The 15,084-nt window shown below is 43.2% G+C and overlaps 2 protein-coding genes across 6 annotated transcripts in view; one reads left to right on the top strand and one right to left on the bottom strand.

The window, feature by feature from the left end:
* Positions 1-3,978, top strand: part of LOC142009615 (uncharacterized) — a 47,870-nt gene extending 43,892 nt beyond the window's left edge. For all 4 annotated transcript variants that reach the window (XM_074987921.1, XM_074987918.1, XM_074987919.1 and 1 more), the window contains 2 exons: positions 1,842-2,648; positions 3,528-3,978. In XM_074987921.1, the coding sequence (XP_074844022.1) occupies positions 1,842-2,648; positions 3,528-3,583 (863 nt within the window). In that variant the 3' untranslated portion in view covers positions 3,584-3,978. The remainder of the gene's footprint in view (positions 1-1,841; positions 2,649-3,527) is intronic.
* A 16-nt stretch (positions 3,979-3,994) lies between these two features.
* PDCD6 (programmed cell death 6) overlaps positions 3,995-15,084 on the bottom strand; it is a 31,405-nt gene continuing 20,315 nt past the window's right edge. For both annotated transcript variants that reach the window (XM_074987923.1, XM_074987924.1), the window contains exons 5-6: positions 10,734-10,843; positions 3,995-9,438 (exon numbers count right to left, since the gene is read on the bottom strand). In XM_074987923.1, the coding sequence (XP_074844024.1) occupies positions 9,340-9,438; positions 10,734-10,843 (209 nt within the window). In that variant the 3' untranslated portion in view covers positions 3,995-9,339. The remainder of the gene's footprint in view (positions 9,439-10,733; positions 10,844-15,084) is intronic.

Raw genomic sequence — 15,084 nt, 5'->3', positions numbered from 1 at the left:
TCCTAAAACCCAGAAGTCTCACAGGTGAGCTGCAAAAACTTTTAAATCAGGCTTGTATCAAAATTTTATTTATTATGTAGTGAAACTTTAATTTGTAACATTTCTTCCTGCTTGTTTTTCCACTTTAAATGCAACAGCCTCCCCTTAAAAGAAGTGACATTCTTGAGGTTTCTAAAACAGAGACCTCTTTATCGGAATGTTAGTAATTTGAGTAAAAACTGATGTTAACAGCTCTTGGGAGTTTACCACTGGTTTTAGTGGGAGCATTTGAGATAGCCCTGAGTGCTTTTAAAAATCCACTTCCCAAATATGTAATTCTCTGTAAATACGTTGCTGAGGAAGCACACTGCAATCAGCAGGCTGGGCACTGAAAATCTCCAAAATAATTGCTTTCAATATTTTTGGTATTCATGTTCTAAATAAAGCAGCCTAAAGTGATAGGAGAAGAGAAAACTTTACTTAGTGCTGTGTTAGTTTCACCTCCTCAGATCCATCTTGGAAATGTGAAATATTGTGGCTGAGGCGCTTTTTAACACGTGTATATCAGTCTTCATTTGAGCACAGTCCTCTTAATTCATGGGGCAGCTTGCCCATTCAGTCACCAGCATTTTTTCATGGATTTGTCTTTTGGGGAGGGGTGGGGAAGAGCATCTGTCTGGCTGTTACTGATGGGTTTTTTGAGTCACGTTTACTTGTTGGACTTCGTCTGCACTTACCATATTAAAGCACTTCTGTAGCAGTGCTTGACCTCAACAGTGTGGTTGCATGCTGTTGCTGGGAGAAAAAAAAATGATGAGGGGTATAGCTCTCCACTTGAAAATGGATCTGCACTGGAACTGCGTAGCATCCAGTCTTGCTGCGCTGGAGGTGGAAGGGGGTAATGCTTTGCATTCCTGAGCAAGAAAGTTTCAACACAGTACCTTGCTAGTGTAGACAAGTCCTACCTAGATTCCTCATCTAGAAGCAAACCTTTGTAGGATATGTTAGAAGCTTCACTGGCATATGGTGTTTGGTACCCTCACTGTTGAGAAATGCATATGAGACTGGACTATTCAAATGTCTTTGAATTTAAAAAAAAATCATTTTGTACATTGTACGCTTGTGTCTAAGCGTTTGCTGTCTTCACTCATTATCTGCACAGGCTTACAAATACATCTACAAATACAGATAACTTTATTGCTTTTGTGCACTGGAATAGTTAGTGATAGAACACCTTCGCCTTTATTTGCGTATAACGTAATTCATGCTACCACTGCCTAAAGGGAAGAGGGGAGTAAATTGTGCCAGTTTTAGGCATCTTTATATGGATAGAACTCTATCCACATTGGGATTGTACTGGCATAACTATTGTGATTTTAAAAAAAAACAAAAACCCATAATATTAATTTAATAATTATACCCATACAGTAATGATGTGTGGAGCAGGCCCAGTAATTTAGTTATTCAGGCACCACTGAGAACTACTTTCAGGGAGCAGTTAAGGAAATGCTCATCTGTCCCATGAAGATACAGTGAGTGTTTGTTTACTTCAGATGTTTTGTGACTTCAAATGATTTGACAATTTTTAGGTCAGAATTGTTCTCCCACTTTTCTGCATTAATTTCATTTTTGCTTTATTACAAACCTGGTGAAAAACAACAGCTGGTGGTGATTTAACATTTTCCTTTCCAATAGGTAGAGAAAATAAGTGGTTTTTGTATAATTCAATTACTATCTTGGACAAACAAAGGGGATAAACTTCCAGATTAGCTGCCTCTCCGCCTCTTATGGTGTTGTTTGACCAACTTCTAGTGCTGATGGTCTGTCATTTTATTTAGGTTTGTTTCCATGTTTCTTTTCAGGAAATGCTAACTGGAATCAAGATTTTTCATCTCAAAGACCTAAACGGGCACAATTTACATCACGATCAGATGAAAAGACTTCACGCACCACTGGCCGTTCATACAGTTACCGGAGAGATGATGGATCATCCTCATATGGGCTAAGATCCAATGATTGGGCTACGCCTGGTAATTCATTTGCCCTTCAGACTGAAGCCTTTGCTACTGGACCCAATGAATGGCAGAAGTCATTCAACCATTCTGCTTCTGTAACCTCCAAATTCACTTCAGTTGAAGACCCCTCTTCGTGCTTCACACGTTCAGGGAGTGGGTATTCAACAGAATATAAGAGTTTTCAAGGAAACCAAACAGCCCCTGAAAATAGAATGGCTTATGGTAGTGGAAGTAGAAACTGGAAGAGTAAAGGAGCATTTACAAATGACAGGAATTTACCTGACCAGAGGTCATCCTATTCTGCTTCCACTGCTACGTATCGTTCATCTGGAGGATATTCAACAAACAATCCTTTACAAGGTGGTTCATCTTACTACAGGGATGGGTCTGCAAATTCCACTTCTTCCTCAAGAGGTGGTTCTAGTTGGTCAGAAGAATCAAGATACCAGAAATCAAATTTTGAAACTGATTCGGCCTTATTTCATTCATCGTCTGTCCGTAAGTCCTGCAGAGATTACCAACCACCGAGGAGAGAGTTAGATAACAGGTTTGAAGATGCCAGTGGTCGTACTTCCACCTTTTTGCAAGGAAAGGATGTATCTGTCATGCCTGAAATGCTCAAGCCACCGGCTCCATATTATCCAGCACTTGAAAGTAAGATTGTGATGTATTCTATTCTTAATAAAGCCTTGTTGGCCTCATCGTAATATGTAGCACTACAAAGCGGTAGTCAAAGGTTCAAACTGTGCAGAAAGCTGAGATGGCAGGTTCAGTTGTTGGGACACTTTTGGGTTGACTTCCCTTAACAGCACACTTTTGCAGCTCAATGTTGGCATTAGTATTGTTCAGAAGTGAACTCACTTTAATTGTTTTGAGGCTCATGTCACTGTTTTGGCAGTGCGGTTGTGAGAAGTGAGAACCCTACCTAAAAGGGAGAGGGAGGGGGAGATTTGCTCTGGGCCAGCTGTCTGTCTAGGTTCCAAATTTCATAAAGCAGCCAGTGTGTTTCAGACTTCAGCAAATAGTACCACAAAGGTGGCTGCAAAAGAGAAACCGTGAATACAAATAGCAAGTGTTTGGGGGGGGGTAAATCGAGCATTGGGGCTGGTGGTAGAAGGGAGATGTGCAAAATATGTATCAAACACACTTCAGGATAATGTATATTTTTCATTTTACTATAAAAAAACCAAAACAGCCAGTTTGACATGGATTCTAACAGCTGTTTTAGATGGTAACTTGTCATTATTTTGCATTGGTGTCTAGGCAAATAAACATTATGAATTGCAGTTTTTGAAAAATAGTAGAGAAAATCTGTTTTATAAATGTGTTTCTAGAACATTTTAAAGAAGAGAATTCATATATAACTAGGCCTTTATTCACCATGTTGGGGAATTTGCTAGACAGATAATGCAAGCTATTCTATGTTAAATTGCCTAATTTTATGTTAAAAATTAACGATTATTACCAATGTGCTGTAGTCATCTATACCAAGTTGCATAAAGTTAATAATTTAAGGATTTTTTTTTCTTTCAGATATCAATATTGAAACATTAATCAAAGTGCTAATTGAAACTAGACAAATAAATTGAGAAGAAAACAGCTGAATAGGAACAAATAGCAGAACACTGAAGAATCTTCACTTCTGTTTTTTAGGAACCAGACTGATCAACAAAGTCCTGGATGTGTTTTGTTTTTTTTGTTTTGTTTTTGCAGAAGGGGATGGAATTTATGGCTTTAGCACAATAAAAATATAGTTGGAGCACAAATTGTCATGAAAATGAACAGTGTTCAGGAATTTTTATGCATTTGTTAAATATTTTTAGTATATTACGTTAAACTCTTGGTTATTAATATTAACCAGCCCCTCAAAAACCATTTGCCAAAAAAAATTTTGTATGTTGTAATCCATTTAGGAAGACGAAGTGAAAATAAGTTCCATTGCATGAAAAATAAAGAAATGCACTTACTGTGCATATAAACCATTGACCAGTTCTTCTCACTTTAGATTATATAGTGAGTTAGGACACCTTCAAGAAGTGGCTATAATCATTTTTTTAAACACAATAGAATGATGGGTCCTAAACAAAACACTTTTCCTACTGTGGACTCGATGTTCTCTTACATAAGAAAATGAAAACAGTTGTTAATGGAAACACTTAACCAATTTTGTTTTATTAAATTGTAAAAATGCATAAAAATATGGAAATACAAACAATTAGATTGTACAGGGTAGCAGTCTGCATTTTCAGTTTTTATTTTATATTTGTGTTTATTTTCCAAATGTTAAAAACAGGATGAAGTTGGGTTAAAATTGAAAAAGTAGGAAAAATTGGGGGAGAGAGGGTTTTTGTAATATCACCATTTTATTACAGTATAATTGAAACTTTACAAAAATATTGACTCTTTGAGAGCTAATAGTTTTCCCAGGTGTTCTAGTTTGCATACTCACATAATTTTCTCCAATGCTTCCTCATTCATGTTGAGCCTCTTGCTGACTTAGAAATAATCTGACTTTGAAAAGGTGCACTGTGCATAAGATTGGTACTCACCTTCTCATAACTAGTTCTTCGAGATGTGTTATTCACATACATTCTAATCAGGTGCATTTGCACCACGTGCGCAGTTGTTGGAAAGTTTCTCCCTTAGCAACATCTGTTGGGTTGGCAGTGGAGCCCCATGGAGCAGTGCCTCTGTGGTGCTTAATTGACCCTGCTGACCTTTGCACCCTTCAGTTCCTATTTGCTGGCTACTCCAGATGTGAGGGAGGGGCAAGGGTGGGTATTAGAATGGACATGACTGACACTTAGGAGAAGGTGAGTAACTGTCTTTAAGTACTTATCCATGTTGAGTTCAGTTTGGTGACTACTGAGCTCTCCGATGGAGGTAGGTTTGGAATTAAGGAATCGCTGAGTGGAGCACTGCTCTGCCAGAAGTAGCATTGGCTCTAGCATGCTGGATGATGTGATGTAGCGAGAGGGGAATGTGTACATTGACAACCAGGTAGCAGATTTCCTGAATTGGAACCCAAGCCAAGAATGCTGCTGAAGAGGCTGGGGCTATTGTACAATATGCTGTACTAGGGGAAGCTGGGACCTTGGCCAGCTCATAGCATGCTGGGATGCAGTCCATGATTCATGAGATCTGCTGAGGGCAAACCACGTGTCTTCCATCCTGTCTACCATAGACATAAACAATAAGTTCAATTTGCTGAACAGCTTGATGACTCAATATAGAATGATAGTGTTCTAATGTGTGGTGCTGTTGCTCTTATTGCTGGTGTGGGGCTTGGAATTTTGGAAATGGACCACCTCCTTAGGGAGGAAGGCTAGAGGAGGCCTGAATTGTACCTTATCCTTATGGAAGACTGAACTGAAAGCACTGGCTTTGGGACCACCCCCATTACTGCCACCCTCCTGGCTGACATAGCTACCCACAATGCCATCTTGCAGGCCAAATAGGAGCACATAGGTAGTAACTCAATGGGGGTGGGGCGCAGGCTATAAGTCTAGCTAATAGCAGGTTTAGTTCCCAAGCAGATACTGGCTGTGGTGTGAGTATAGTATTCCCAAACCTTTTAAGTGTCCCAGTATGGCATCAGTGAACAGCAGAGTGCTAAAATAGCTGCCCAAATAGCTGCAGTATTACTGGAGGATTGCACTAAGCCCTCATGCTTGAGGTGAGGTAGGTAGTGCCAGAAGAGGCATGGGTGCATATAAAGGAGGTGTCTGATGCTCTGTGCACCGTTTGGCTAGAAAAGAGGTTTGGGTGGATGGTTTACTACCACCTCCATGCAGGTTCCTAACTGGGTTTGAGCACAGGAGGTCTCTAGAGTTTAGCCATCCAGCTTCCATGCTGTGAGGTAGAGGCACCAGAGGTCCAGCTGGTAGAGCTGAGGGGTGGTTGTGTGTGATTAGATTGGTGTATAGAGGTAGTGTTGACTGATGTTCCTGGAGTGTAATGTACTGATTTACTGGGCCACACTGAAGTGGTAATAAAATCAGCAGGGACAAAGGGGATGCAAAGTACTGTTATACAGGCAACTGGTGGGAAAGTGTACAGAAGATGGTTTATCCAGGGCAGGTTGAAGGCATGTGTGAGAGCCCCTACACTGTGGTTCTGAAAGGAGCAAACTTGCTGTTGGAGTGAAGAGTTATTTGGAGGTAACCAAGATGTAGCAGCAACTGATGACTAGATTAACAAAACTTTTTAAAAAGAGTGGAAGAGGGAATCACCACTTGCAAGTAGAAGGAAAGGATTGTGTACAAGGAGGAAGAAAGTGCTTGAAGTGCATGAAGTTTAAACATTAGCTTGGAAGTATACAGATAAAATGGGGAAGAAAATTAGGTTTTTACTGTTGAGTATTGCAGTAAGCTCAATTTTAGTGCAGTTCTTGTTTCCTACTATGAGTTCAGCGTCATCTAAGAAATAAGGTGCCATGGTGTGAGACTACATTTCTGTACTCATGGTTGGGGCTGCATGTGGATGGTGGCAGACACCACTCACTTGTTCTGCTGAGTTGACTATCTTGCTTTCTTGTCACTAGCCAGTAACTCCAAGTGTCTTTGCACCTGGTTTTACCATTTTTATACTGTAGGTGGTTACCTTGCTTTGATTATAGCCTGTTAGACCTGCTACCCTGTACTTTTGCCAAGAGCTGCCTAATCTATGGGGATGGCAGCTGAAATAAGCAAAGACCTCAGTCCTCTCCAAATTGTCCCTTACTCTTGGCAGCTGATGTTTAATGTGAGAACAGGCACTGGCATTAGAACAAGGTGGCGAGACTGGGATTGTGCTGCACTTCTAGAGATACTTCCCCTCTTGTACGCTGCTGCAAAAATTCATAGCCCCATATGAAACTTACTGTAACTGATTCTTAGATGTTTAGTCCAGTGTCCAGCAGCTGGACAAGGTTGCTTAGCACCACCCAGCATATTACACCTGGTACTTGAACCACACCGAAGTAAAGCCAGGGGAGTAGGGTCCCACTTGCTCAGCCAGCTTCCACCTGCAGCTACAGCAGCAAAAAGCTACAGTTCCATCCAGGCACACACGAGAGCGATCAAAACCGGCTTGGAAAAAAAACTTGTGAGGAGCTGGAAGTTTCACAAGAGTCCTGTCCTACCTCTTTTTGCCTTCCCCTATGGCTGGAGGTGCTAACACTCTGCGGCTCTTCCAACACTGGTCAGAATGACTGCAGACATTTCCAAGCTTGATGCTGTAAAAGTTTGTAAATCAAAGCATTTGGACTTACATTACCACTCATCAGGCTGTCTACTCCTATTTTATTTAAACAAACAATTGAAACCATTTGTATAATGTCTTGCTCTTTTGACAAACAGGTTGTGTGTCAAGCCTAGATCAAGTTACTGAGAACATAGCAAGTAATTTTTATCATTAGCCTCCTCTGGGTAATACTTAACTCTCCTCCTAAAAGTACAAGAGCTATTCTTTGAGGCTGAACATTGTCAAAGGAGCTACAGAAGCAAACCCCACTAAGCTGCAGTGAATCCCACTTGGCCTAAGTGCCTTAAAAACTTAACTCCAGCAGTAAGTTGCTCATGTACAGCCTTTACTGGTCCATATAACTTATCCTGTGGCAACACAGAGATAGGGGTTGGAGACGTTTCATCCTCAAATTCACCATGCACCATTCTACATGTGACTAGGAAGAAAGCCCTGAAAAAAGTGTTTAGTTAAATGCCTGTGAGACTAATTGCCTTCTCAGATCACCTGGACCATCTCTATCCCAAATGGCTGCAGCTCTGAAAAGTACCAATATTTACTTCTGTTTGTTACCCTGAAAGTCAGAGAGGGCAGGAGCCACCCCTAAGAATGACAGACCACAGGAGGTCAATATCGATCAGCATTACCAACACTCCACTGCTTACTAGGTTCTGTGGCACATATTTAGAGCTAACAGCACAGACAGGACTGGTGGCTGTAAAACAGACCACAGGAAACTTACCCATGCCCATTAAGTGGACAACTGAAATTATGCCAGACCAAAAAAGTTGAACTTGTTGAGTAAAATGCTAACAGTCCCCAGCTTATTTAAAGGCTTCAAGCTTAGAGACCCCACCATTCCCAGGCTTCTCATGAAAGGAACTAACCCAATAAAGAATTCAAATCCTCCCCAGAATGAGCTACCAAACTATGCTGCTTATCCTGTATCTAAAGGTAAGTTGTGCCACAGATACTGCTGATAGTTACCTTCTCTACTGGCCTGGATCTGAGCCAAACTGAGGCAAGGGCAGGAAGAGTGTTAATTGCATGGTGCCAGGTAACTAGCAGCACAAGACAGGGAGGGTAGCTGGGTGCTGTGTTTAAATGCTCCCACTAGAGCTGCAGACTCACCTGAGGATCAGCACTTGAAGAATCCACATAGGCCAGGCCTACACTAGGCTGAAAAGTCAACCTGTGATAACCAACTCAACTACAGGCATAGTTGGAATCGACATACCCTAGGGTCTTTTTTGGCTATGCCAACAGAGAGAGGGTGATGGGAGAAATTCCTGTTGACCTCCTTTACAACTTGCAATTTTGAGGAGTACCAATGCCACCTGCAGAGCCCGGATGGTTTGATTTAACATATCCCCCCCATGTGTGCTACGCTGAACCCCCGCAGAGTGACCCTGAATGAGTCAGTCTTCTGGCAAGTGTAGCCCTATACCTAGCTAAGACCTAAATGGGTCAGGAGTAAGAGGGAGCAGAAGTTAAAAAAAGGCACCAACTCAAACCCATCCATGATGAGGAAGGAACTAGGGATGGATAAGTGCTGGCTACTGAGCCCAGCAGGAAGGCAAGTTTGCACCTCCAGCTGGTGAGACTATTCAGTGGCTTAGCATACCTGAGTTCAGACATCAAGATACAGATCCAAAGAGTAGGAATCAATCAGCTGCCTTTAGAGAAATATCCTTACGTACAAAGACTAGACAGGACAGTGTGACTATTTACTGTTTTAAATTCTGTATTAAAATTAATACATTAAATCCTTATAAAAAGTAAGGCACATGCAAGCCATATTGTGCAATTTGTCTGACTGTTAAATCCCTTTTAATTAACAAGCATTTCAATTTTGGCATTTCTAAAAAGTGATAATCTGGAAAAAATTTAGCACAGACATCACCACAGTTCTAAATTTCGCACTAACAGGTGATATGGCCATTGCTGCTACAGTAATACAACATGAAAGCAAAGCAGCTGGAGTACAAATGGATTCCCAAGTTGGTAGCATATACAATTGAAGAGAATGAAACAAATATTTATGGTCATTCAGTAAGGGACAAGATTTGGCAATTCCAGTCTTTGTATCGCTCATGGTCAATCTCATTTGCACTGTTCACTGTCATACAATGCCAAAGACCATAGTAAGATATTGTTCATAAGACACTTGAATCCAGCCATCCTGGTCAGTATCATAGCGCCTGAATACATCAGTCAATCTCTGGAAAGAAACAGAAGATATTACTGTGTAGAGTGTTCGAGGAACATAGGTACCACTTGTAAACTGTCATGCATTTCCAGCAAGGACAGATTTGGGAGCCATCCCCAGGATGACTGTTTGGGATTTTAGATTCAGTGACTGAGGCAAAAGGCGATTCTTTGCTTTTTCCTGGTGGGCTGTCTGATTAAGTCCCCCCATTACCCTCCTATAGTGTTGCCCTGTGTTTGTACATTTAAATTAATAATTCAATATGTAGTCTTTGTATACATTTTGTTTAGTATCCAACTCAATGTATATTAGCATATATCTGCTAAAAAATTAGGGGACAAAATTACTTCCCACTTGGACAGTAAGACTAAGGGTGGTTTAACAAACATCTTTATATATGTTTGAAAAGCAAACCTTATCTGTTTAAGCTTGATGGGTCATGCACTATATTATACCTGCAAAGAAATAACTGCATAGTCATGGTGTATAAAAATAAAGAGGCCTATTATAAAAAATACTATGGAAACAAGTCACCACTTCAATAATTTCATTATAACCAGAGACTATGACAATGACTGAGCAATTCTATTATACAGTAGACCTTCAAGATGTGTGCGCTCCAATTGCAAGTATCTCAGGTTAACAGGACTGAGTGGCAAGGAAACTGATCAGTGCTGCTGCTGCTGCATTGGTCAGTTTCCTGGCTGCTGCCCAGCAGCAGCCAACTGGGCTGCCACCACTGACAGAAGTTTTCCACGCCTGTCAGTGGCTCTTGGTTACTGCCACGAGTGGGGAAACCGAGGGCAACTGTTTTTGAAATTATTGAAATTCAGCTCTCAATTAAGCATTAAAATACAGCTCTATATTGAGGAATGTCTACAAAACTATCATAGTGTCCTACACATGTGCATTAGGGATGTAAAATCCTGTTTAATTAGTTAACTGGTTAAATAGGCTGGGGTGTGCAGAAGCAAGTGGGGAGGCTACAGACGGGGCTGCTCTGGTCTGACTAGAGCACTCCTTCCCCACTTTCTCCCTTGACACACCCACAGTGCCCTGCGGACCTGTCCACAGCAGCCCTCTGGGGCTAGAGCAGCCCTCTGGGGCTAGAGCAGCCCCCTGCTCAAGGCAGGCCACTCTAGCCTGTACCTCTTAACTGTAACCAGCAAGCCTCATTGGTTCAGGGATGTTAAAGGTTAACTGGTAAGCCTTATCCTAATGAGCATATATTTTAACTGTAGCTGCTTGCTTCAACTCCTGTACAAATTTCATGGTGTCCCATTTTGACATTTGATGTATTTTACTACCTGCAACACAACGCAGCACTGAATGAAGTCATCAAAGGCAATCTGTCCTCTTCCTTGTCTGTCAAATTTCCGAATAAGGATATCGTAGAATTGATCAGAAAGTCGATATCCTTGGAAGAAAAAGGATTACAAGAGTGACATGACTAAAGCACACAGGTTACATAAGAGCATAACACACAGAAGCAAAAGGTCCATAAGTTAGAGGGGGAAAAACAGGCCAGAATCTGTCAGTAAATGTTGCAAACCAGTAATCACATTCAAATGGAGACTAGACTAATCTACTGAATGAAAAAATCCTCCAAGAAAATAGAAGCAATATAAAAATTCTTATGCATTAAGAACATGTCAAAACAATGCAATTAAGTTTAAGTGATTATATGTTAGAAGGGAAAGTGGTGTTTAGGGCTGTGCTCAACATGTTTTGTAATTAAGCACTAACATCCTTTTTCAATTGAACAAACTGTTTTTCTCTGCATCCAAAGAGAATGTAACTATACCAGAAGTGGTTTCCAAATGCTGCTGAAGTTACAAAATTCCAGTTACTTCAAGGTGATACAAATACCATGATGGAGAAGCCAGGAAGACTAGGAATTTTGCTAATTACACAGTGAATTATTTTCAAACCAGTTTTTTTGTTTGAAACACTCCAGGAACCAAGCAGTTGGAGGATGTTAATACTCCATGCTCACATTAAGTAACCTTTTTTCTCACAAGGTCTGAAGTGTTTTTAGAAAAAGATGACTAAGTATTATCCCATTTTACAAATGGGAAAGTGGGGATAACAAGTGTCTGAGTGGAATTACTTAACTATTCTGAGGACATCTGCCAAGTAAATACGAGACCCTCAGAAATTTCTAGCAGAAGCTCAGAGGAAAGCTCTCACACATGAAGAAAGTACAGTACACCCTGACTTTGCACAAGTTGCTCTGGTCTGGCTGGAGCACTCCTTCCCCACTTTCTCCCTTGACATACCCACAGTGCACTGGGGACCTTGGGCAACCACATGTAAGTTGGGACAGGGTGAGGGAGGAGTCCAGCTGCCTTTGGGTCCCCTAGTCCTGCCTTCCTGCTTTTGTGAGTAGCAGGGAGCCCAGAGCCAGGCGCAGCAGCACCGGGTCACTTTCCCAGCTCCCACAAGCAGAGGGGAGCCGAATTTAGGCTACCACCAGGCTCCCAGTTCCCCACCACTCAGATTTTTCAACTTGCGTTATTGCAAAAAACATGTAAGTTAAAATCATGTGAGTAAGGGGCCTGCTGTACAGTCACTCGTGTGCAGTAAAACTCATAAGATCCCTCTGACCATGTGAAAATGTGAGTTTACTGGAACCAGTCAACTGAGCTTACTGTAGGTTTTCAGAAGATACAGGGGGTAGCCAATTTGATAGTTTCAGCACTGCTGCTTACAGATGGTTACAACAGACCTGTTCAAAATTCATGAGGCTCTTTTGTTCTCCTTTGAAAGAAGCAGAGAAGATAACAGAAGCTCTAAACTGCGAAGTTAACTGTGACTATTGCTGGCAAAAAAGCCAGTCAATTTTCAAAAGCTGGGTCCAGCGCCTCTACAGATTTCCTTTGAAAATAGGTAAAATGAAAATCTTCCTAATCTCAACACGTGAGGCCTGATCTGAAGCCCAGTGAAGCCAGTGAGCAACTTCTCACTGATTCCTGCAGGCTCCAGATCAGGCTTACTTACTAAAGGGAGATGTGCTAGAATATCATTCAACGATTCTTCAAGGTGTTTTCTCTCAAGAGCTCATGCTTTCCACAGGAGCAAGTGGAGAGAGAACTGTTCCTCTTTTACCCCCAGATGCCTTTAGCTAGCCGACAAGCTGCTTTACACACTAGCTAACTCTTGGCACTTCTAAGCTGTACAAAATAGGAAGGGCCCAACCAAATTTACGGCCATGAAAAATGTGTCATGGACTGTGCAATATGGTTCCCCCCACCCAATGAAATTTGGCCTTTTGCCCTTCCCTATAGGGATTTCATGGGGGAGAGCAGTGTTTTCCAAACTGGAGCTCCTGACCCAAAAGGAAGTTGCCAAAGATCACAAGGATTATTTTAGAGGGTTCTGGTATTACCAACCTTAATTCTGTGCTGCCTTCAGAGCTGGGTGGCTGGAAAGCAGCAGCTCTTGGCCAAGCACCCAGAACTAAAGGCAGCACCCTGCCAGCAGCACAACAGAATAAAGCAGTACCATACCTGCTGCCCTTTACTTCTGCGCTGTTGCCTTCAGAGATGAGCAGAGAGCAGGCACTGCTGCCAGAAAGAAAGGTTACTCACCGTAGTAACGGTGGTTCTTCGAGATGTGTCCCCGTGGGTGCTCCACATTAGGTGTCGGGCTCGCCCGGCGCCGCAGATCGGATCTTCCAAGCAGTTTCTGCTGGACCGCGCATGTGCTGGTGCGCGCCGCTCCCTTGCGCGCTCCTGGCCACGTGCGCAATCCGGTCCCCGCCAGTTCCTTGACCAACCGCCTCGGATGCTCCTGCAAAACACTAAACAGAGATCCGAAGCGGGGAGGATGGGCGGGTAGTGGAGCACCCACGGGGACACATCTCGAAGAACCACCGTTACTACAGTGAGTAACTTTTCTTTCTTCTTCGAGTGTCCCCGTGGGTGCTCCACATTCGGTGACTACCCAGCAGTAACCCAAGATAGGAGGTGGGTAATCGGATTATGTGCAGCTTGTCCCCGAGAGGACCGCTGTCGACAGACAGGTATCCTCTTGGAATACCCTCTGAAGGGCGTAATGTTTGGCGAAGGTGTCATAGGATGACCAGGTCGCCGCTCTGCAAATGTCTTTTAGCGCAACACCCTTGAAAAAGGCTGTTGATGCCGCCACCACCCTAGTGGAGTGAGCCCTGGGCGTGGCCAGTAAAGGAGACTTTTTGAGTTCGTAGCACGTTTTTATGCAGGATACGATGTGCTTCGAGATTCTCTGCGAAGAGAGACCTTCTCCTTTCGATTTGGGAGCGAGAGAGACTAGGAGTCTATCCGTTTTCCGGAAGGACTTGGTCCTGTCTATATAGAAGGCTAGCGCCCTCCTCATGTCCAGGAGGTGTAGGCGCACCTCTTTATTAGAGTTATGAGGCTTTGGATAAAACGAGGGTAAAACAATAGGCTCGTTAATGTGAAACTCAGAAGAAACTTTAGGAACAAAGGCTGGATGCAGCCGTATGGTTACCGCCTCCTTGGAAAAAACAGTGCAGGGTGGCGTTGCCATAACTGCCGCAAGCTCGCTCACCCTGCGAGCTGACGTGATTGCGAGAAGGTCGTCTTTATCGTAAGGAGGCGGAGGGAAACCGTGGCCAAAGGCTCGAACAGTGGTCCCATTAGTGCATTAAGCACCAGGTCCAAGTTCCATGAAGGTTGAAGCGGTTTCTGAGGGGGGTATAGGTTTACCAACCCTTTGAGGAACCTGGTAACCATGGGATGGGCGAACACTGTGTGCTCTTCCTCTTCGTGTCTGAATGCCAAAATGGCAGCAAGGTGGACCTTTAACGAGGATAGTGAGAGTCCTCCTCTCTTGAGGTCCAGTAAATACTCTAATATTACAGGTATAGGCACTGAAAGGGGGGCTAGCTGTTTGGTAGAACACCATGCTGTGAAGCGAGTCCATTTCTGCTTGTAGGTCTTCCTGGTGGAAGTCCTCCTGCTACTTTCTAGGACTTGTTGCACTTCCTCCGTACATGTGCTCTAGGGAGCTGAGCCATGGATTAACCACGCTTGTAGTCACAGGCCTTGGGGGTGCGGATGCACTATGGACCCCTGGGCTTGCGTGAGCAGATCTGGTGCCACCGGAAGGGGCATCGGTGGACGGTCCGACATGCGCAGGAGTAGGGGGAACCATTGCTGTTGATCCCACGTTGGGACTATCAGGATCATTCGGGCTCCTTGCCTCCTGGCTTTCTGCAAGACTTTGTGGATCAGCACTGTGGGAGGAAAAGCGTAAAGCAGGGGGCCCCTCCAGGAGATTGCGAATGCGTCCCCCAGGGACCCCCATCCCAGTCCTGCCCTGGAGCAGAATCGTGGGCACTTCTTGTTGTGTTGAGTAGCAAACAGGTCTATCTGGGGAAAACCCCATGCGTGAAAAATCGGTCGTAGCAGATCGGGACGGATCTGCCACTCGTGCGTGAGTGCGAAACGCCTGCTCAGCTGGTCTGCCTTCACATTGTGAGCGCCTGGTAAGTACGAGGCTTTCAAGGTTATATTGTTGGCGATGCACCAGTTCCACAATCAGACTGCTTCCACACATAAGGCACGGGACCGAGCTCCTCCTTGCCAATTTATATAAAACATGGTGGAGGTATTGTCTGTACTGATCCCGACTACTTTGCCTTGTATATGGTCT

The sequence above is a fragment of the Carettochelys insculpta genome, chromosome 2 (genome assembly GCF_033958435.1).
Source record: "Carettochelys insculpta isolate YL-2023 chromosome 2, ASM3395843v1, whole genome shotgun sequence".
In the NCBI taxonomy this organism is placed as follows: Eukaryota; Metazoa; Chordata; order Testudines; family Carettochelyidae; genus Carettochelys; species Carettochelys insculpta.
Note: the sequence above shows the minus strand (reverse complement) of the source record. Positions and strands in the feature narration are given on the sequence as shown.